The following is a 21,214-nucleotide window of genomic DNA, read 5'->3' on the forward strand; positions in this document are numbered from 1 at the left end:
GCATGGCGGTGCTTCTGCCAACATCTGCACTTGTTACTTGCTTAAGCAACTCTGCCTCCTATTCACAAAGCAGACAATTCCCTCATGGCTCCCTGCTCTTTGCTTTCAGGGGGAGGAAAAAAAAAGAAGGAAAAAAAATTACAGCTATGAATGCAAACCAGCCCATGAAAACAGTAAGTCTTTTGTGAAGCTGAAAGGTTAGCCAGGTGCCTGTTACACAGGAGCAGCTCTTGAGGAAGGTCCCACAAGCTCCTTAGGCAGCTCCTGCTCCTGACTGTGCTTTGTCTTGCAAGGGCTCCTCGTATTGATAGGAACCAGCTTCCCCTTTCTGGCAAATGTGATGGGATGTGCACGATTGTGTGGTGAACACGCAGTTAACAAACGTTGCCCTTCAGTAGATAACACCCTCCTCTGCCATCCTGCTCAAATTCAGCAAGGTTTGAACTACTCCCAACCGTAACGCTACCTTTAATGCTGTTAGAAACATACAACAAAAAATCCCATTGGTCTCCACATAAAACCAAACTCTGATCTGATGGGCAAGGACCTGCTGTACAAAATCAGTGCATTTTTGTGGCCCACAGAGAACTGCATCAATTCAGCAGCGCAACAGAAAAGGAGCAGTTGCAGCCCCACCTTGTCTGGTCAATACACACACGCACACAGGATCACAACCTCAACTGAGCAATCAAGCTCAAACAGTAATATCCTGGCACGCAGAAGGTTAGACACACCAGCACAATACGATGCCTTTTCCTAAGGTCTCATGCAGTAGGGAAGCCAGGAATGAATTCAGTTGCTTTATTATTTTCACATCAACAGGATATATAATTTGAATACAGATATTTTTAAAACTAGATTTAATCAAGTGCATTTAGAAGAGAATTCACAATTTTCTGTACACAAATACAAGTATCTTCAATAGAAATTCCTTACAGAAGATTAAAACTTGAGATGTGGTACAAATGAGCAGCAAAAAAAAAAAAATCCCCCCCTCCCCGCACAGTCAAGTCCACAGAGATGACGATATGCCTGAGAAACATCTAAGTCAAAGCTCTTCCGCAAAGCCATAAACACAAGAGAACAGAGTGCAAGCATATATTTCACCAAATGGCCACTCAGCAAAGTTACAAACTGCCCTAATAACATCCTAGCAGCCACAGCTGGTGGCCTCATTATTAGGAAGCATGCGCTAGACGCTGGCTTCAGCTTTAAGGCTCTTCCCCTACCCCTGCACCACTGCCAGGACAGCAGAACAGTACATGCTGGCAGAAGGGGCTTTTCGTTCTGCACACCTCTACCACCTCCTTGGACAACACAAGGTGACAAAAAATGCGCTGCCACTGCTGTTCCCCCTGATTTTGAGCAGGATACACGTTCATTTTCCTCTCCACACTCTAAGATGTGGACAGATGCTGCAGTATGGTGGAAGGTTACCATGCACCTGCTATCACCAACCGCTTGCCAGCACAAGACAGCAGCAGTCCTAGGACTCAGCTCCAGAGATGAAGTGCGCTCACACAAGTAAGTGCAGCTCACCGACCTGGCCCATTTTCAGTATTAAGATGAAAAAAAAAAAGGAGGAGACAGGTGTTTTACCAACCTGCTCATTTACGCTGAAGCAAATTGGGAAGAGATCTCATCATCTGCTCCATGGATGATGAAATTGTCACAGAGAACAGTCAAGAGCAGATTGGAAAGGAAGAACAGTAAATTCCTCCTTTAGCACAACCAAGTCCAGAAGAAAATGCCTGTCCACACCCCAGCTGCTGCAGCTATCCTGACAGAACTGGGTAATTTAAGTCATGCCTGATAAAGCGAAGGGGCTACAGCCTTTTTGTTCGTCCTCTCCCTGCTAGTGGATACAAACGTACTTCATCTGGGGGATTGAGTTTATTATTAAAAAAACACCCCAAAAACAGGGCTGGAATTTATTTGTTCCAAGAACCTCAACATGCTAACAGGGAAATTTCCTGAGCACTTTTAATAACCCAAATGATACCTTCAAGTCGTAAGTCAGATTGCATACTTCATGAGTACCTTATCATCACTTTTGTTGGGTTTGTGTTTAGAAACATTATTACATAAAAAAAACTTCAAGAATAACTAGTCCATAAAATTTCTCATACTGTTTTAACAGGTCCATCAGGTCCAACTTGAAAGAACTTGAATACACCATAAAACATTAAAATGTATTTCCAAAGTTCTTATTGCTTTTCTAAACACAATGGAGCCCCATGCACGCAGGTTTGAAGATCAAAGTTCTTAGATACAAGCTGTCATCGTTCTAATACTTTTACAAAAGCACCATTAACATTTCTAGGTAATGCTTACTCTTATCAGCAAAAGTAAATTTACAGATGTATTGCAGTGCATGAAATAAGGAAGCTCACTAAGACACACAAGAAAACCTCAGCAGGAAGTACAGAAGGAAAAAGCCTACTGTTGTCATGATTTGTGCAAACTCCTGCAAACTTTTCACAGCCAGAAACGCAATAAGGGCATGATATCACTATCTATTTTAAGAACTTGAAATTATTTTGACTTCTTTTTTGTAAGCTCTCTATAGAGACACGTGTTTATATGCATTGTGGTGTAAATCATTTATGCTGCTATTTCACTTGAATCTGAAATTCACACTTACGTATCAATACACTGATGCAACATAGCTGACCTCGGAAAAATACACATAGCATGGATTCTGACCAGTTTCTACAGAAAGAATCTACCCTAAGGACTCCTTTGAGTCCCCTGTACAGTAAATACTATGTAAAGCTGACATCACAGTCTTAAGCGGGACGCAAATACTGCAGGGGACTTGTAAAGTCCTTTTGTTCTAGAGAGATTTTTAGCTAGGGGATAACACCAAAATATCAGCCAGGTCAGCAAGTACCAATCCAGAATTCCAAAACACAAGCGACACCTCAGAAATACTGTATGCTAAACAAAGCTGAATATGCTTCGTTACAGATATCAGTCTCAAGCTATCTTCACGACTGACAAAAGTTGACAGCAGAGATGAAGAGGTTATCTGCTTTAAGAATAAGTAGTTCAGTAGAACTTATCATCATACCACTTCTGGATCCAAAGAAAATTAGCAATCAATTTAAAACATTTGAATTTCACCCAGTTGATACTTCATTCCACTCATCAGATGAGGGGTTTTTTTTGTCCTGCTTTAGTTTCCCTTTCTACAATGTCCTCTTACATCATAAGTTGAAACACAAAAATAAAATGAGAAATCCGGGCTCCATGATTTAAATTAAATGTACTTGCCTTCAGGCCTTTTATCAAAGGAACTGGATCCAAGTTTAACAAAAAGCATTGGAGATCTCAGAGAGAGAGATCCAGGGGTACAGACTTGGCACAAAACACAGCATGAGTTTTTGCTATCAGAACAACAGAAATGAAAATTACGATTAATCAGATGCATTTTCTAAAACATCAGGACAATGCCTGCAGATACACATAAAATGCCACAGGGCAGCTCTCTACAACTGTGTTCAGGGAAAAGGAATTCTAGTCACAGAAATAAGCAAATGCCCCTAAAATAAGGAAATGTCATGATGAAAAAGTCTCCACGAGTTTGTCAGTGACTTAATTTCACAGGTTTCTGGCAATTCCTGTGTCAAATGTAAGGCCTCACTCCCTCAGGTAATACATTTATGTAATCATTTATCAAAATACTGTTAAGATTTTCAAATTTACTTTTAGAATTGCTTTATTTCCACAAGCCGTATCAGTCACACACACAAGCATGCAAACACAGAGTTACTGACTCGCACATCTCCCTGTAGTGACTCGACACCAGATTCAATTGGTCTGTTAGATTTCCAAAGCAGTCTCTACGGATTAATCACAACTACCGTCTTTCCAACCATCTCGCCAGCGCTCATCCACACGAGAGCAGTCAAATTCAGATTTCCCCAGTTTCCTGTTCACTTCATTATGAAGAAGACACAACCACTGGGAGAAGTTATTTCTGTTGCTAGTATCAGGCTGATTCGTACGTAATCTGCAGAGAGGGAAGAGGAAACAAACATTACTTCTTTACAGCCACCAACTTCAATACCCAAAGCAGGTACATAGCACACAGCCAGCCAGACTCGCCTTTTCTGCTATTGCAAGATGAGTCCTAAAGAGACCCCAGAAGAGAGCACACAGACATCAGTAATTATCAGGGGCCAAACCTCCACTATAAAATACTGACAGCTGCACCTGGCTTGGTTTCATTCAGTGCCTAGTCTTGTCAACTGGAAAAGGCGCAGGTGTCAAACAGCTTATCTATGATAAAAAGCAAGAAGTACTTGAGTTCATCAAAACACCGACTTAAAAAAAAAAAGAGGTAGAATAATAAATGAAAAATACTGAGCAGTTGTTTTGCCACGTGACGCCTGCTAAGTCAATAATTAGGTTTCATCATCGAGAAAAGAGGAGTTGAAACTTTCAAGAAACAAGTTGACAGTAACAGGAGTAAAAAACTTTATCAAACATCACAGCCCGTTTCGGTCTCTGCCTCCACTGCTGAGGTTGCCAATACAGGGGATTTTCTGGAGTAGAACAACACTTGCCTCCTGAAAGCCAAATTATTTCTAGTCCTAGTCTAATTCCACAACTTAGTGCAAGTCCAGTTTGAGCCAGAAAATCCCGAAATCACCTCAGGGAGGCCTTGGAGGCAACATACAAACTAATAGCATGATAAAAGGTATTTGTTTTCTGAGTAAGTGTATCTCTGACGCAATAATGGAAGAAAGGAGTTCCAGTAGTCACAAAACCCAACTGGAGGAAGAGCTGCTGATATGCAAATAGCTGCTGCAGCCCAGCATTTCAGGCTAGCCCCTTCAGCAGCCGCAGCCACCAAAAGACAAAGAATGAAGCACCTCACCTTTCCCTCAGATCCTCAGCACAGTGCTCGCAGGGGTAAAACTTGGAGAAGAGGTTGATGAACTCCCTCATCTCCTTCTGCTGGGCACCGGTGGGGTGGTCGGGGTAGTACGCTGCCATGGTGTGCAGGAACGCCCAGGTGTTGCGGCCCAGCTGCTCGCTGTCGAGGGGACAGTCCGGCGGTGGCTCTTTCTCCTCCACAACCGTCAGGTCCTGGAGCAGGAGAGAGGGCTGTGAGGGGACGATGGTGCTTGGTGGGGAAACAGCCCCTTTGCACTCGGTTGGGAGGACGAGATGGGGGGGACAGGCCCGTCACACCCTCAGCGGGGGGCAAATGGCTGAGCCCCCCTTCACACCCGGTGGGGAGAAGATGGAGGCCCCGTTCATACCCCCCCAGAGGGGAAACCCTGACCCTGGCCCCTTCACACCCTGAGGAGGGGGCCACACAGCCCCATCACACTTTGGGGGGGGGGGGAGGGGGGGGCAGATAGAGGGCCACTTCACAGCTCTGCAGGGGTACGACAGCCCCCCGGGGGTGACAGGGGAGGCTCCCGCTCCCGCCACCGCCCCCCCCGCCGCGGGAAAGCCGCCGCCTCACCCCGCCGCCTGGGGCCGCCCGCTTCCTCTGCTCGCGGAGCCAGCTCTTGAAATCCGTGCAGGCTCGGCACGGCTTCTTAGACGACTCCTCCGCCCCGGAGCCCGCGGCGCCGTGCGGGACGGCGAAGGGGAAGGCGAAGGGGCCGCTCTCGGTGCCCGGGAACGGCGAGGCACCGCGGCCCGGCCGGCCCTCGCTGGGCGCCGCCATCTTGGCGCCGCGGTGCACCACGGGCTGAGGCGGCCGCCGCGGGAGGCCGCCATTTGAATTGTCTCCGGTTTCCCTCAGGCGGGAGCGGGCGGCGCGGCCCGGCCGGCAGCGCGGGGGGCCGGGGCCGGGGCCGGGACCTCGACCTCGGGAGGGCCTCGCTGTACCCCCGGCCGGGCGCTGGCTCGAGAGACGGGGCTTTCCCCGGGTCTGGGTGAGGAGGCTCGGCCCGGGCATTCGCCGTTAACCACCACACGCGGAAGTGCGCGTTTCTGATGTCTTTTGCCAATACAGCAGCAGGCTCTGGGTTTGAATCTTGTGTTTGAGGAGAACAGGGCGGGTTTTCCTTCACACAGCGCAGTGACATGAGCCTCCACCAGCGCTTGTCCACCTCACATTTGTGTGTGTGTGTGTGTGTATATTTATATATATACTGTGTGCGGCAGAGCTCGTGGCGTGGAGCAGCTCTCCTACATGCCGACGGTGGCAAAGGGCACCTCGGTGTTACCTCCAGCACAGTGATACGGTCAGCAGCGTGATTTAAAGAACAAACAAATGGGTGACTCTTCCAACTCATGCACCTGTAGCAGAACACACCCGTGTAAAATTTTACGTGTTTTAACACCTGTCACATGCTTGTAGAACTATACTGAGGAAGGATTTACTTACCTCTTTCCAAGAGCGTTTGCATGTGTTACACAAGGGCAGGTACATCGAAAAAGTGAGCCCTCGCCTGCGGCTGGGCTGCTGGGGCGTGAAGGAGAGCCCAGGCCTTGCCCCAGCTCTTCGGTCTCGAGTGGACATTCAGCGGCTTTCCTTTTCCTCCTGTTGAGCCACAGGCTTGCGAGCACGTGAGGACAGTCACCCAGCTCCCGGGTGATGGTCCAGCACAGCATCAGCTTTGGAGCTGGGTCTCTCACCCCTCAGAAAGGTTAATTAGCTGCAGCTTGGCACTGTGCTAAAAGTGCGGATAAAACTTTTGGCCAATTCATCCTGTAGTCCGGCGGGCGTGACTGCCTGAAGCGCACCCCGCAGCCAGCCTCCGGGACACAGCGGCCTTGGGAAGTTCTTGACGGGGGTTCAGAGGATGAAGAGTCGGAGGGCAGCACAGCCTTGCGCTTTTCCTTCTTTTTGGCTTGATGCTAGAGGTTTTGAGGCCGCAGGATAAGTCTCCTACTGTGGACAATGCACTCTAGAACATGAATTTTGTATCCGCTTCCACTTTTTACCTCTTCATGTCCTGCAGGTCAAGTGAAAAAATACAATTATTTTGTTTAATGCAAACAAGTGTATGGCCGGGATGGAGGTGGACCAAAATATCATCTGAAGAAATCTTGTATTGGTTGGCTGGGATAGGTTTTTGCCTCCCCTCCCTCCTCCTCTTCCCCTTCGGGCAGCACCAGCCCTTTTCATGTCCCTTCAGGCAGTCGTGGCCTGGAACCTTTCTCCTTAGCAGCTCCTGCCCCTACAAATAGCTGTACTTCTCCACATCCTATTCCTTCCAGGCTGTTTCGTAGCCTATTTGAAATGCATCTTGAGTCCTTTGCCTGGTGTTAAGTGCTGTTGTGCCGCCAATTCTGCAAAGACACAATTTGTATGAAAGTTGCTGGAAAAATACTGCTCATTTTCAGCTGTTATCCTCTGATATATTTAACACAGCATGGTGTAAAATGTTTAGTAGGTAATGCATCATTTTAGAGAAAGGCTTCAAAGACTTGCTTTCAAAAAGATTTCAAAATTTAGTGTGCTTTACGTGGAAATGGCTGATCCGTTTCCTGGTCTGTGTAGCACTGAGCTGATGATCTGGATCTCCATCTTTGGGCCTCCTATTTACCAGTGCTCCATTTTTTTTTTAATTTGCAATTTCATGAGAACATTTCTTTGCTGATACTTGGGAGAGAGGGAGAAGAGACGTGAGTAACTGGTAGGAACTACTAAAATGGCTTTGTCTAAAGTTATAGACAACTATATATCTAAATTTCACACACGAAGGAAAGATCAAGTAGGGGAAAAGACATTCTTTATGTTTGTTTTCCTTACCCACCAATAAATATTTAAATGATATTGATAACCTCATTCTTTTTTTTTAATTCAGGAAAAAAGGTATGCTGGTATCTGGAAGAGAGACCTGGGGAATTTCCTACAGTGCTTTATTGCTCAGCCTTCAAGCAATTAAATAGTTGCAGGGAAGTTTCTAAGTCAAAGCAACCTCCCTGTTCAGCTGTTAACAGTCTGTTTGCTTCCTTGTTAGTGATTTCATTTATTGAGTTAGTTAAAATACAAGCATGTTTTATTTTTATTTGAAAGGAGAAAGTTCATAACCTGGAAAGCTGTTGCTTACGGAGGGATTTGTGCTCAGTGTTGCTCCCCCTGCCCCTTTTTTGGTCGGCTGTAAGAGCAGAGCTGGCTCTTTAGGAAAAGGTGCTCTCAATTTTCTCTATTTGCCCTCACGGCCAGCATCATCTTGTTTCAAAGCAGGCAAGGAAAAAAATGGAGAGATGCTCAGATTCAAATCAGAGCAAGGAAATCCACTTTTCCATCTCTAATTGAATCCGAGTGCAGAGCCTAATTAATCCCGTCCGAAGGAAGGAACATGACGCAGAGCAGAGGAGGGACGCGGCAGCCCTCCTTCCTGCTCCCGCTTGGACGACCCTTCTGTTATGGCCCAGCAGGAGCCTGGTGGATGCCCCGTGGAGGGTCCCGATGGGTGCTGGCGTTCAGCCACATGTCCCTTACTGGGATTGTGTGACACCAGAGCATCCCTCCAGGTCCTTGCACCACTGCCGCCCCGTCTGCTCCAAGCCCGCCCGAGGGTGCTCAGACCAGGCGGAGAAGCTGCAGCGCGGTCGGGCGACACGAGCTCGGCAGGGACGGAGCTCTGGGGCCGAAGGAACCCGCGGTGAGCCCCGGCAGGCCGGCGCGGTGCACGCTCCCACCTAGTCCTCTGGTTCTAGCGCTGTGATTTAGGAGCTGGCAGTGTGGTAGAGCCTGCTACCAAAAGAGCTCCTAACAAAGACCCCTCCTAAGAGTGGCTGCTTCCTGGGGGCAGGGAGCAAAGCACGGCTCCGTCCCGCGCTGCCCGGCCGAGGCTTCCTTGGTGCGTGGTCCAGGCACCTGCTGACAGTGGCACCTTGCAGCGCTCCCGGGCGCGGGCGCTGCCGACAAAGCACCGATTTTTCAATTACTTATGTCTGCAAGACCAGGCTCACTGAAGTCTACTGAATAGGTGCCTCTTCCTAACAGCTGCTTAATCCGTGACTGGAATAGGGTAACGTGCAGGACAGCAATGACGGTAACTACCAGGAAGCATTAGTAAAACCTGCGCTTGAGAAAATGAAAAGGGTGTGTTTGCCTTTCTCAGAGGAAGACTGCTGTTTGATGTTCTGCTCTTGTCTTTGGCACTTGCTAAACAAGAGCTTGGGAACTGGCAGCTGACAGCAGGTGCACAGGGAAGGAAGAAGAAACGAGCTGGCAACGGAAGATAACCCGTATTTGAGGCCAGATACGCATCCCTCTGCTCACTCTCTAGCACGAGGGCGGCAGCTGGGGCCAGACACCCCCCCGGCTCTCTGAGCCCCGCTGCACCACGGCCAGAAAGTCGAGTCAGGATGGGCAAAATGCATGGCACAGGCACACCCACAGCGGGCTTCGGGCGAGGACAAAGGCCTGAGCATAAATGCCGCTCCTGAGCAAAGGAGGGGTGACCCCAAGGAGGGGAGACCCCAAGGAGGGGAGACACCAAGGAGGGGTGACCCCAAGGAGGCTTCACGCAGGTCTTTTCCCAGCAGTCTGACCCCAGGTTCCAGCAGGATGCGTGTGTACATACGGATATGATTATGTCTACGGAAAGGCTGCTAATTTTCAAAGATAACTGGCTTAACTAACAGAGAGAGGACAAAAAACTTGCTGCCGTCCGCACAGCCCACTTTCTAGGATGCAACAGGATTGTATGGAAATGTAATAGCCTGCAGGGCAGTGAGCCCGACTGCCTGCTGCCATGCGTTTCTCTCCATTACTGCAATAAAAAGCTAGATTTTGACCAGAGAACAAGGAATAATATTCTCAGAGCCTTCTGCTTCATTTGAGAACCTAAACACCACTGACTTTTCATTAATTTATTTAAAGTTCTTTGGAAAATTTTACCCTATACCTCTCAGGATTCTTACCATGGTTTTTGTGACGGTTTTGTAGGTAGTTCCAGCTGAATGTATCTGTTGCCTTCTCCAGGGGAATACACCAACAGGAAGCTGTCTTGTATTTACATGTAAGGATGTGAGCCTAAGTCCAATCAGTTACAAAGCCAGCATCAGGAATTAGTCATGCAGTTGGCTGTGAAATTACAGTCAACTAGGAAATAGCAGCAGAAAAAAATAATGTGTATTTCCAGGTAAGTGAATCATATTGAACAGTTTTGCTTGTGTATAACAAATGCATCACCTGCAAAATTTCCCAAGGCATGAATTTATCTCCCAATTATTAGGAAGGAGCCTGCTGCCATACTGACACACTTCACTGCCAGTGAATGGGTGAGACATCGATCTCAGTTCAGATCCATCCAGAACTATTAAAATCTGTTCAAAACAGTCTGAGGTGTAAGGCTTCGCACAGAGTATGCCAAGGCTCTGCCTCGCTCAAATCTGGGGGTCTATACCCAGAGACTGCAGTACATTATTTTAAAGTTTGTGCCGTTTTTACGTGTGGATCCTCTTGCTGATTAAAATGAGAATTCGGAAGTAGTGGTGTATATATTTGCAATGGCAGGCATAGGGAGAAAACCAAATTATTTTCTGCAAGTAGGTACAGCCAGTCCTCTGACGCTTGTGTCGTGCTCCAGTCTGTCTCCTACATCCCAGACTCTCTCCGAGCATCTGTGGAATCCGTTAATGCATTCTGAGCACAAACACAGCAAAATTGGGGTTTTCCTTTTGTGCTCTTGAAAAATAAAGCACAAAATCTCCAGCAAGCAGCTCCTGTTCCTCTTGGCTTTGCGAAAGGAGGCTGGCCCGACTGCCCTCTGCGAACGCCAGGAGAGTTGAGGCTGGGGTCCGGCGTGGACAGGGGCTTCTGCTGCTGCGGCAGAACCAACTGCACGATGGGAGCACCCTTTGTTTTAGTAAGAAGATGCTATTTGAAGTTCATTGAAAAATGTTGTAGCATGCTGTTTCCCATATGGATTTTGAGGGTCCTTCCTTATCGGAGACTCCCATTTTTGCCTCCTAAAAATTAATGACCCTGTTGCTATGAGAGCTGTGCTTTTACAATCACTTGTCCCGTACAGGACAGGTACACCTGGTGGTTTCTTTTCCTCATCTTTATGCAGCTCTCCCTGATTTTGGGGTGATTCCTTTTTCTAGAAGTATGTCAAAGCAAGCGGACAGTAGTAAGTCTCAATCAGTGGTGGAGGAAGAGATTTTTCTCAGATAACAATTGCTATGAGAATGTCTTGAATTGTTAAAAATTAAACATTAATGAAACAACAGTTCTCCTTCCACATTACTCTTCTCCCCGCCAGGCTTTTGAGTGAAGATTAAATATTGTTTTCCCTGTTTTCTGAAGGGGGCAAGGAACACAAAGGTCTTGTCTTTGCTCTGAAATAAAGGTGAACTTTTAACTTGAGCTACCAGCGCTGGTCGAAACCCCAGGAGAGATAAGGCACTTTGCATATGCTGCTTATTGATGGCAGTGGGGAATGAGGAAAGGGTAAGAATAGGATGAGCATTTCTCTGACTAATATGGGAGGAATACAACAGTCTTGTCTCTGATTAGACTTTACTATATTTATCATGAAGTAAGAATAGACTTTGCCCAAGTGAAAACAGTATTTCTACACGTTCACCAGTGCTTGCCTCGCTTGCCGTTGGCCGTGCAGCTTGTGTTGCTGGGATTTTCCCCTGACGGATTTCGGAGCGTGCGGGGCAGGCTGTGCACTGCGGAGGCACAGCCTCCTCAGGGCTTGAAACGCCTTGGAAACTCCACCCTGCCTTCCGTCTCCTTTCACATCCCGTAGCCAGGTCGCAGCATGTAAACACGCTGCGTTGGCCTCGTATCACGCAATGTACTCATCAAACACCTTTTTTTCCCTCTAGAAAATGATGCAGGAAACTTTCTCTTGCAGCTACTTAAGTTACGTTCTCATCCTTCCTGGAAGTTTTCTTCTTGAATCATGCTTTTGTCCTTTGCATAATCTTAGCAAAGCATGCCGCTTTTACAAAGGAGCTATGAAATTGTTGCAGTAAGTGCTCAGTAGACGGGGGCCTGTCCGTCGTGCCCCGGGCGGTGAGCAAACCTCCCGTGAAAGGCTGCTTTCTCCCTGGGCTGGGTGGCTGGATCCCAAGGGCATTTAAGGCAGATTTGCTCTGTTGCTTTCACCCCTCTCAGCCGGCCGGTGTGAGGTTTGAGGGAGTTTGATGCGATGCTGTGATTTTATACCAGCTGTCTGGCTGCGGCCACGCCGCCAGTGACCTGGGGGGGGCGGGGACAGGACCCCCGTGTCCTAAGCCCTGGTCTCCTCCGGGGGGGCAATAATCAGGGATGCCCCGGACACAAGTCCATCGCAGGAGATTGCAGATTAAAAAGAGTTGGGACTCGGGCTGAGGTGGGAGAGTGGCAGAGCAAAGCAGAAACAGGCAGCGGAGCAGAGAGGAGAATGAAAGTGCCCAAGGAAGCCAGCCCCTGCTGTGCCTCTCCACGTGCTGGCTCATGAAGCCACGGCGATCGCGTGCAGTTTCTTTGTGGAAAAGGCAGATCAAGGGCTTGTTAGAAAATGAGTACTGTCTTTTCCCAGCACCGCTGTAGGAGGCCTTGCTGGCTGGGACTGTTTCTAAGACAGCTCAGGTAGCAGCACTGCAAAATTACTTTTTCTTCCTTCCAACAAACGCTGCCTTACCAGCCTGAGCCGGTGGAGAACAGAGAAACACACTCAGCCTTCACGCATCTTTGGTCTCTGTTGCAGGAGGAAACTGTTATAAGCTGCAGCAATTCGCTGTGATCCAAATGAAAACGCGGCTTGCAGGTATTGCAAAATGCATTCTTGGCGCTGTGCAGATACTGCAAGTTCATCCCCTGGAAAGGAAGGTCCTGCACACAGCCCCGGTGCAGATACCTACTGTCCGGCTCCCGCTATTGTGCATACAGTGCCAGTTACCACGGCTCTTCGTGCTCGAGCCCTGTTTATCGCAAAGTAAATCTGCCTATGGGTAGTTAGTGAACCCCTGCATTGAAGGTGGACGTGCATCTTCTGAAGCTCCTGCAATGCAGCCGCTTCTGGGGTGGAGAAGTGCCGCGCTGCTGCGTGTGCTCAAAGTATTTCTGAATCGGGTTCATCTGGCCACTGAAAAATGCTTCAGTGCCTGCAGCAGCTGCTGAAATTAGGAGGAAATGAAATACCTTCTTCTGGATTAGATATTGCAAAATCTCTCATCCCAGCCTGTGTGAAAGTTCAGCTGCTTCCTTTGTTTATGAGGTGAAGGATATTTTTGTCAACTCCAGTGTTTGGTTTTTTTTTTTTTATTTTTAAATAAGTGTCTGTTTCTCTATTTATTGGAAGTCTAAAACCTCTTTGTACTCTTAAAATCAGCTTTTAGCAGCTGGGCTTTTCATTAAAGGTGCTGATAGGTCATGTCTTATCGCAGGTGACCTTCAAGAACAGTAAAGGGCAGGTTTTGATCCTGAAGGTGATGGTGGGAAAAGATGAAGCTCTCCTACCGGCGTCGTTCCAGGCGAGGGCCCCCCGCGGCGCCTTTCCATATCTCTTTCTTGCAGCCGCACTATCTCAACGGTGGTTTGGGGACTTTTTCTCTCTTTGCCTTTCCCTGGTCAGTGAGTCTAACCAGCAGCAGTTCCTCCTGTGCTGGGCATAGAAAGAGAAATGCATGATAGAGGGTCCCACACATCTGCAGCCATGAGACGTACAGGTCACTAACCAGCCCGGACCTGACTTCTGTACGTGGTGAAGGATGTCCATGACATGGCTCCTTCTCTTTTTGGTGTGTGTGCATTTGTGACAAGGCCATTGCTTGTTAGATGTTGAAAATGGCTGCGGTGGAGCTGGTGAAGAGCTGCCTTTGGCTACCCCCGACGGCTCAAAGTCTACTTCTGGCTCTCGTCGGACGCAGTGGAGGATTGGTCCAGGCACTTGTCCCACCTAGGCTGCTCTACTCTGGTTAAACACACCGGATTAAATTATTCCTGATCCGTACTGAAATGAAAGGAAAACCAGACCCTCAGGGTTTTTTTGTCATGGACATTTTATACTCAGTGGAGAGAAGCTGGTCTCGTAATGGAAATAGCGGAGGGGGCAGCCCGGGCGGCCAAGGGGACTCCCTGAAGGTACTTCATGATGTACCCTGTCCTTCGGACCGTGGGCTCTTTTGGGGCAGGGACTCTGATGTGACTCCCCATGACTACACCTTAGTCGCTTTCTGTGACACAAACGATATTTCATATACCCAGAGGAGGTGTTTTATGGTGGTAGCCATGTTCCTCGAGTAGCAGGAGGCAGAGCTCCACCTTTGCGAGGCGTGCGTGGCTTTCTTGAAGCAGGCTGCAAAACGCCTGCAGTTATTATGGAGGAAAACTTGTCTTTCCTCAGTCTTATCAAAGCTGGACAGTCTGCTCCTATGTATTACTTGTTAATTTATGATCTCTTTTGTACCTTGTGAAACGACTGAAGAAAAAAGTAACTGCTGTCCTCAAAAACTATGTCGATAAATACTGATGATGAAATAGCTGCGCCCAGCGATACTTGCGTAGTTTTACTTTTTCCGGGCAGACCTCTCTGATCCTTCAGTTAATAATTACACATAAGAAGGTACCAATTTATGGCAGGATGATATGGAAGTAGTAGAAGATGCAAAGTAAACTTGACAATGTCAGGAAAACAATGTTTTGTTTTGTTTTTTTATAAGTGTGCTCAAACGTATCCAGCAAAGAAGTGGAATTAATGACCTCTTCTCCTCAGTTATCCACCCTTCCCAACAGAAATGGCCCTGACCTGTCAGGGCTTTGCGAAGGAGGTGCAGTAACGCTGTGGAGGAGCACTTGTGCTGATCCAGAGGCAATCTGGCACGGCCCTTCCTTCGGCTTCGTGGATAGCATCACTTTAGACTAATATGACGTGACTCATTAGATCAGTCTCTTGAGCAGACAGTCTCTTGACATCAAACTTGGCACCAACAAGGCAACGATACTGCTATAACAACTGCAGAGCCTTGAACTGAGCTCTCTGGGATGACACCAGAAAGGGTGTTACCTCCGAGTAGTGCCTGGCCATTCTCCCCCACCTCTGTTCTGCCTTGCAGTGACCTTTTTTGTTTCTGCGATACGCTTTCTCAAGAACTAATTATCGAGTCTTGAGTAGTTTTGCTCATACTTTGCTTTATCCGAGATCCGTGTCGCCAGCCAATCTTCCCCAGAAAACTGGCTCTCCAAACCGCATGGCTGGCTCTTCAGCCTCAGGTGAATTGCAAAACTCCACGTAGTTTCACCTTCTTGTTGTAACATTTCATTATATGTTTTCCACTCCCCACCCCACTTCTGCTTGAATTCCCTGAGAATGGCGAAATACGTCAAAGCCTTTGGAACTAGGAATTGCCAAAACCAATTTTCCTACTCTTCTTGTGTCCGCCGACACCCGCAGTGCCTGCCGACCTGGAGCAACGTGCTGTCTGAACCTCCCCTGGCCGTCTCCTCTGCATACAGAGATTGCAGCTCCTCTGAGATCTTAATTGTCTTTGGCTTCTCCCATTCAGGGTAAACATGTTTAAACCTTTACGGTAATACGTTGTGGTTTGTGTCTGCTCTGAGACGGGAAACCAATCAAGTGTGCTTTGTTGAGAGTCTTGCTTCCAGCTTTTCCGAGAGCCACGTAACAGAGCCGTGTAAAGGTGAGCTTGGCCCCGGCTTGGCTGCCAAGGAGATGCCTGTGAGGGTGAGTGTGATGACAGGGAGTCGCCACGGGTTTTGCCACCGCAGAGACCGGTAGCTTCTAGGTAAGCACGGTCATAAAGAATAAACTCGCTGGATGAAGTGATTTCCTCTCTCTCCATAAAACCCCTACTTTTTGAACCAGGTAGATTTAACAGCACGTGCTTTTGACGGACCCTCTGTGAACAGAAGATGGAGGGTCCGATTCCGGGGCTGTTGAGGGCAGCGAGCTGCTTTGCCTCGCCTTTCCGCAGGGCAGCTCCGTCTGGCTTCGTGAGCCAGGAAGTGCCCCGGACGTGCCATCGAAGGGGTTTTCCCACCAAACCTGCGCACGGGACCAAAGCGCGCTCTGTATGACTTTCCCTTCCCGACGGAGGACAGATACCCAGCAGCAACAGATGGAACTGCAACGAAAACACTTCCTTTGTCCCCAGGAACTGCCATCCTGCTGTGCAGGAGCCGCCTCACGTGCTCACGAAACACAAACCAAGGCCCTACTCACCGTATTTTCTGGCCATCCAGAAGGAATCTTGTTTGGCTTCCTAGTCACATTCTGAGGGGGTTTTCTGGTAGATGAAAAATCACCTGCAGCTGTTGCTGAGGGTTTTGAGACACCAGGTGTAACTGGAAAATGAAAGGGGAGGCAGGGCTGAGCCTCTCAATTTGGGCTCCAATAATGGTAATGATTCAATTTAGGCTTCATCAAAGAAGAGGAGGAGGGAGGACGGAGAAGGCGGTTTGATCACACGGATGCCCATCAGCCAAGTCATAACCTGAGGCATGCTAAAGGCAGCAGTTCAGTGAAAGGACAAGCTTTCCAGGGCTGTAATTACCGGTCCTGCAGTGCCTCCGGGCAGCGGGGAGCTGGTCCACGGGAAGAGCTGCTGGTCGCCCTGGGTGGGTATGGACACCCGGCTTGATGTGGGACAGAGCACGAGGCACTTGGAGCTGAGTCTCCATCGCATATTTACACCTGAGAAGCTTTGGGACTTTTTAAGTTACACCCTGGGGGGTGTGTTTGTTCATCCTTCGCTCCGGCAACGTTGGTATCAGCATCTCCCATTAATTTCTGAGAGAATGCAAACGTTGAGATAGCTACCAGAAATCCCTGTGAAGTCAAGTATCTTAGCAGATGGGACAAAGCAGTAAAGAAAAGAGATTTGTAACAGCTGGCACACGTCAGGTCGTCCCTAATTCGTACTTTACAACAAGCCATGTTCTTAATCGCTTTTTGGGACCGGTGTGAGCGCAGCCCAGGCTGCAGGCAGCTCCGACAGGCACGTCCGTGCAATATAGCCACAAGCACAACACGTCCATCCCTGGAAAGGTACTTCAGTTCACAGCACGTGTTGCCGCCCCAGTGACATCCCTGACACCCAGGGGTGGTAGACAGAGCCAGCCGCAGGGTCAGGCTCACTTACCAGCATTATTCTAGTAAGGATGTGATAAGATTAGATGCTTCTCCTCCCCAGCTCTCTGAACTATGCCCCCGCCACCTGCACCCGGGAGTATTTGCATGTTAAAAGCAAGGGGGCAGGTGAGAGGCATGCGGTAGTTTGCCACATTACGGAATTTCTGCCAGCGTTACTGGGCGGAGGAGGAAGCGCGGGAACGCCTGCGCCCTGCCTTCTGCTCCAGCATATTTAACCACGGGAGTCGTGCCCGGAGCCGCATCTCCGCTCAGCCTCCAGCTGCCCTGGGGAGGGAGGAGCAGGCTTGGGGAAGATGAGCTGCGGCAGGTACCCAGTGGACGTGAAGGCTGTAGGCTTGATGCAATGCAGAAAGCAGAAGGTACTTTAATCTTTTTTTGGTTGGACTTTTTTTTTTTTCTCCTTAAATATTTACAAATTGGGAAACTAGAGGGCTTTTTGACTTACTCTTACAGGGGTGTACTTGCTCATTTCCCCGCAGTGTTGGGATTAGAGCCTTGTGATCTAGGACAGGGGTCTTGGACTTGTTTTTTAATGGTCTTAATATCATAAGAAAACGGTTATCTTGGATTCTGCTGCCTTTCTGTTCACAGTGTCATAAATTTCTTCTGGTTTTAACAGTTATTACCCATTTGGGGCCCTAAAATTAAGGAAATATTTTTGTAGGTCTAATGTTTAATTTAATTTTTAAATGTGACAGTCTTGCAGCCTAAAGCCGAACTAAGCCACAGGTCCTGGCAAATGCTGATTGCTTGAAAGCATCCAATATTGAACATTGTAATTAAAAAAAATGCACTTCTTCTCCCTTTTATTTTTCCAGAACTACATGATGTTTGTGTCTTGGTCAGATCAGAACAACATTCTCATCTACCGGACATTTGAAGAGTTCAAGAGATTCCATGTAAGCGACTATTTCCTTGAAAATAGGATTCCCGTCCTGGGGAGGGGGGAAGGAGCCCAGCCGTGTGTCGGGGCCGCCAAGCATCACTATTCTCTCCTCCTCCTCGCTTTTAGAAAGAGCTGAAGAGGAAATTCCCCATCGAGAGCGGCTCACTCGGGAGATCTGACCGGACAATACCCAGGTTTAAAGGTAAGGAGAACAAATCTCTGATGGACCAACAAACACGATAGAGCTGTCGGGGACAGTCGTAACTGACGACACAGACTTCAGCCTCTGAGTCTGGCCTTCCTCTGGAACAGATTAACAGCTCGCTCCTGCTCGTGGCACGGTACTGCTGGGTTACGTCAACGTGCTTGCATCTACTACTGACTTAAAATAACCCAGAAAGGTTATTTTTTTTAATAGATAATTGCACTTGGTAAATTAATATTACACTTTAAATATTGGCCCAGAGCTCCTTGTAACATTTACCTGTGAACAAAGATAAATTTTAGATATTCAAAAATTGTATCAGGAGCTATTAAAATGGTAGGGAGGCAGAGGCAGCTTCTGTCTCGGCTTCTTGCCGTTCGGGCTTGTGCGGGGAAGGGTGGTAGGTGAGGGCACCCCCGTGTTCAGGCGAAAGATGCTGCTCTCAAGGCGTCCAGATCTGTTGTTGTCTTACGCCAACTTTGCTCTTGTTATTTTAAAGATGCAGATGTGAAGTGGAGGAAGAGTGGGAAGCTGAACAGGTGCCTGGAGATACTGAAACTCCTGGAAACTTACTCCCAGGAGCTGCTGAAAACGGATGCTAAAATCTCCCAGGGTGAAGATGTGATTCAGTTTTTCAAGGCGCAGACCCAAGACCTAGATCCCTCCTTTCCTGAAAACAGGTATGAAATCATATTTGTGTTTTTTGTTTGTATGTGTCTTCGTGAAACAGAAATGTTATAGAATATGGGTAGAAGGGGAACAACAGTTACGTACTGGGGCAGCTGAGCAGGGGAGTTCTACTGAATGCTTTAACTAAAGCATGTTTATGTCGTTTCTGACGCCTAAGCTTTTCTTGGCCTACTGCGTAGATAATTTTACCAAAATCAATACTAAACTCAACCTTCCACGTGAGTTTTCGGTAAACTGATTTTAAACTTTACTTTTCAGTGTTGTGATCATGCCATCAGAAATTGGAGGGGAAAAGAAAAACCAGCCGCGGCAGCAGCTCGCCTCTATTACACACCCCCAGGCATCCCAGAGCTACCGATGCATAGAAACCTTTGAAACCAAAGACACAAAGAACAAGACTTTCAAAGTCGCTAAGAAGGAAATTGTTGAAGTGTTAATGAAGGACATGACTGGTAGGTGCGACAGGGATTCTTCAGTTTCGGGGATGGATGGTGTAGATCGATTCATCGCTTGGCAAACGCCGAGTCGGTCGCATCACGGGTGCGGGGGGGTGTTTGTACATGTGGTGCGCTTGCCCAGGAAAGAACAAAGTGTCAGCAGGGCCTCGGCCAGGCTCTGAGCTGCTCTGCAGAATGTCCCTGCTGTCTCTTGCGGCAGAGCAGCCCCTACCCAGGGATTATGGTCATCTGTCTACTTGCAGGCTGTTAAAAACCTTTTTTTTTTTTTTTTTTTTTTGCTGTCTGCTGCAGGATGGTGGCTGGTGGAAAACGCAGACAAGCAGATAGCCTGGTTCCCAGCCTCGTACCTGGAAGACGTTGACGTCCACAAGGACATCCAGAATGCCTTGAGCTCAAAGGAGGAGGGTAAGTCTGCTTCTGGCTCCCAGGGACGCCACGTTCCTCCTGCAGAAAATGAGTTCTGTAAAAACCCCACCACTTCAACCATTGCTTGGAGTCCCTGCCTGGGTCTCCGGAGCTCTGACTCTTCTGATCAGCTCTGCCATCGGCTGTGGGTCTCTGAGCAAATCAGTCACTTACAGGGACACTTGTCACGCAAGCTCTCGCTTGCTCCCCAGGGCTGCTGAGCTGGTCGGTCACAGGGATGGAGGCATTTTCTCCGCAAGGCAAAAACGACCTCCCCCTTCTCTCTGCAGGCAGCCTGTACTTTGTCATGCGGGCCTACGAGTCTCAGAAGGCAGACGAGCTCTCGCTGAACAACGGTGTCGTTGTGGAGGTGGTCAGGAAATCTGACGATGGCTGGTGGCTGATCCGGTAAGGAGGCTTTTCCGATGCTCTCGTTTCCCGAGGGAGCCGGTTACCTGCTGCAGGTGCTTCTCGCCTGCTCTTCCCCAAGGGGGGTGCAGAGGAGCTCCCCCTGAGTTGACTGCCCTTGGCTAGGGACGGTTTCCCCTTCCTCATGCCCCGTGTACAGCATTGGGCCGAGTCCTCACCTGCTTCTCTCGGGTGCCCTGCTCCCTCCCCTCGGTCTGAGCTGGGAGAAGGGCTCTCTTCAGTGTCGCTTTCCATCCTTCCCCTTCAGATACAACGGCCGTACTGGCTACATGCCCTCCATGTGCCTCCAGCCCTACAAGAATCCTCACCACAAGCTCCAGACCATCATAAGCTGCGGGCTCAACGTCTCCACCCCGAACCTCTGCTCCTCCCTGACGGCTCCCCAGCCCCAGGGTGAGGCCGCGGGACAGCGCAGGGTGCAGGCTTGCTCTTCCCTTGAAGAGGGGACTGAAGAGGACGTGAGCTCTCTGAGAAGCAGATCAAGGTCTCTGCCCAGGGCCAGCTCCACCCCGGACCTGGAGTCAGACAGCTCGTCCCTCAGCTTGGGGAGCAGCAGTGAGCGGGACGGCCGGCTGAGCTGGAAGCCTGACTTGTCAAGATCTCTGCCCGAAGTCGAGCAGGCCAGGAGCTCTCCCCTGGGGCATGCCTTGGCCACACGCAGCAGCAAGTCTCCACACCTCACCCACAAGGACAGGAACGATTCTGGCTTTGTGGAGTCATCTGCAGCTGACCTAAGTCACTCCCTCACGGACCCAGACTTGGCCGCTTGTGTCCCCAAGGTGCCCGTGCGCCCCTCAGCCCACGAGATCCTCCAGAAGTGCAGCACCGTCACGAAGCGAGCCGTGCAGCAGTCTGCCTCCCGGCCGGCCCTCCAGGCTCTGCTCCCTCTCCCGAGCATGCACTAGTGCCCCCGGGGCGGGGGGCACAGACCCGGCCCTGGGCCGGCACCACGACCGAGAGCCAGGCACCCTCCTCGCCGAAGTGCCGCAGGAGCCGAGGGCAGCGGCGCGGGGAGCGTCAGGGCTTGGCGCTGTCGCTTTCCAAGGACACGGTTAGATCCCGACAGAACACGCATGCGAACATTGCTTCCCTGGGTAAC

The 21,214-nt window shown here is 49.0% G+C and overlaps 2 protein-coding genes across 2 annotated transcripts; one reads left to right on the plus strand and one right to left on the minus strand.

The window, feature by feature from the left end:
• Positions 1-787: 787 nt before the first annotated feature.
• On the minus strand, positions 788-5,716 carry GFER (growth factor, augmenter of liver regeneration). The gene is made up of 3 exons (XM_076350960.1): positions 5,483-5,716; positions 4,886-5,097; positions 788-4,015 (listed from the first exon to the last, which is right to left on the minus strand). The coding sequence occupies exons 1-3, from the start codon at positions 5,687-5,689 to the stop codon at positions 3,853-3,855; spliced, it is 582 nt and encodes a 193-aa protein (XP_076207075.1). The 5' UTR covers positions 5,690-5,716; the 3' UTR covers positions 788-3,852.
• Positions 5,717-17,355: 11,639 nt separating this feature from the next.
• On the plus strand, positions 17,356-21,020 carry NOXO1 (NADPH oxidase organizer 1). The gene is made up of 8 exons (XM_076351273.1): positions 17,356-17,401; positions 17,861-17,941; positions 18,055-18,130; positions 18,639-18,813; positions 19,082-19,275; positions 19,573-19,686; positions 19,977-20,094; positions 20,363-21,020. Exons 1-8 carry the CDS (start codon positions 17,381-17,383, stop codon positions 21,018-21,020), a joined length of 1,437 nt encoding a protein of 478 aa, XP_076207388.1. The 5' UTR covers positions 17,356-17,380.
• The last annotated feature ends 194 nt before the right edge of the window (positions 21,021-21,214 follow it).

This window comes from Aptenodytes patagonicus, chromosome 13 (genome assembly GCF_965638725.1).
Source record: "Aptenodytes patagonicus chromosome 13, bAptPat1.pri.cur, whole genome shotgun sequence".
Classification (NCBI taxonomy): domain Eukaryota; kingdom Metazoa; phylum Chordata; class Aves; order Sphenisciformes; family Spheniscidae; genus Aptenodytes; species Aptenodytes patagonicus.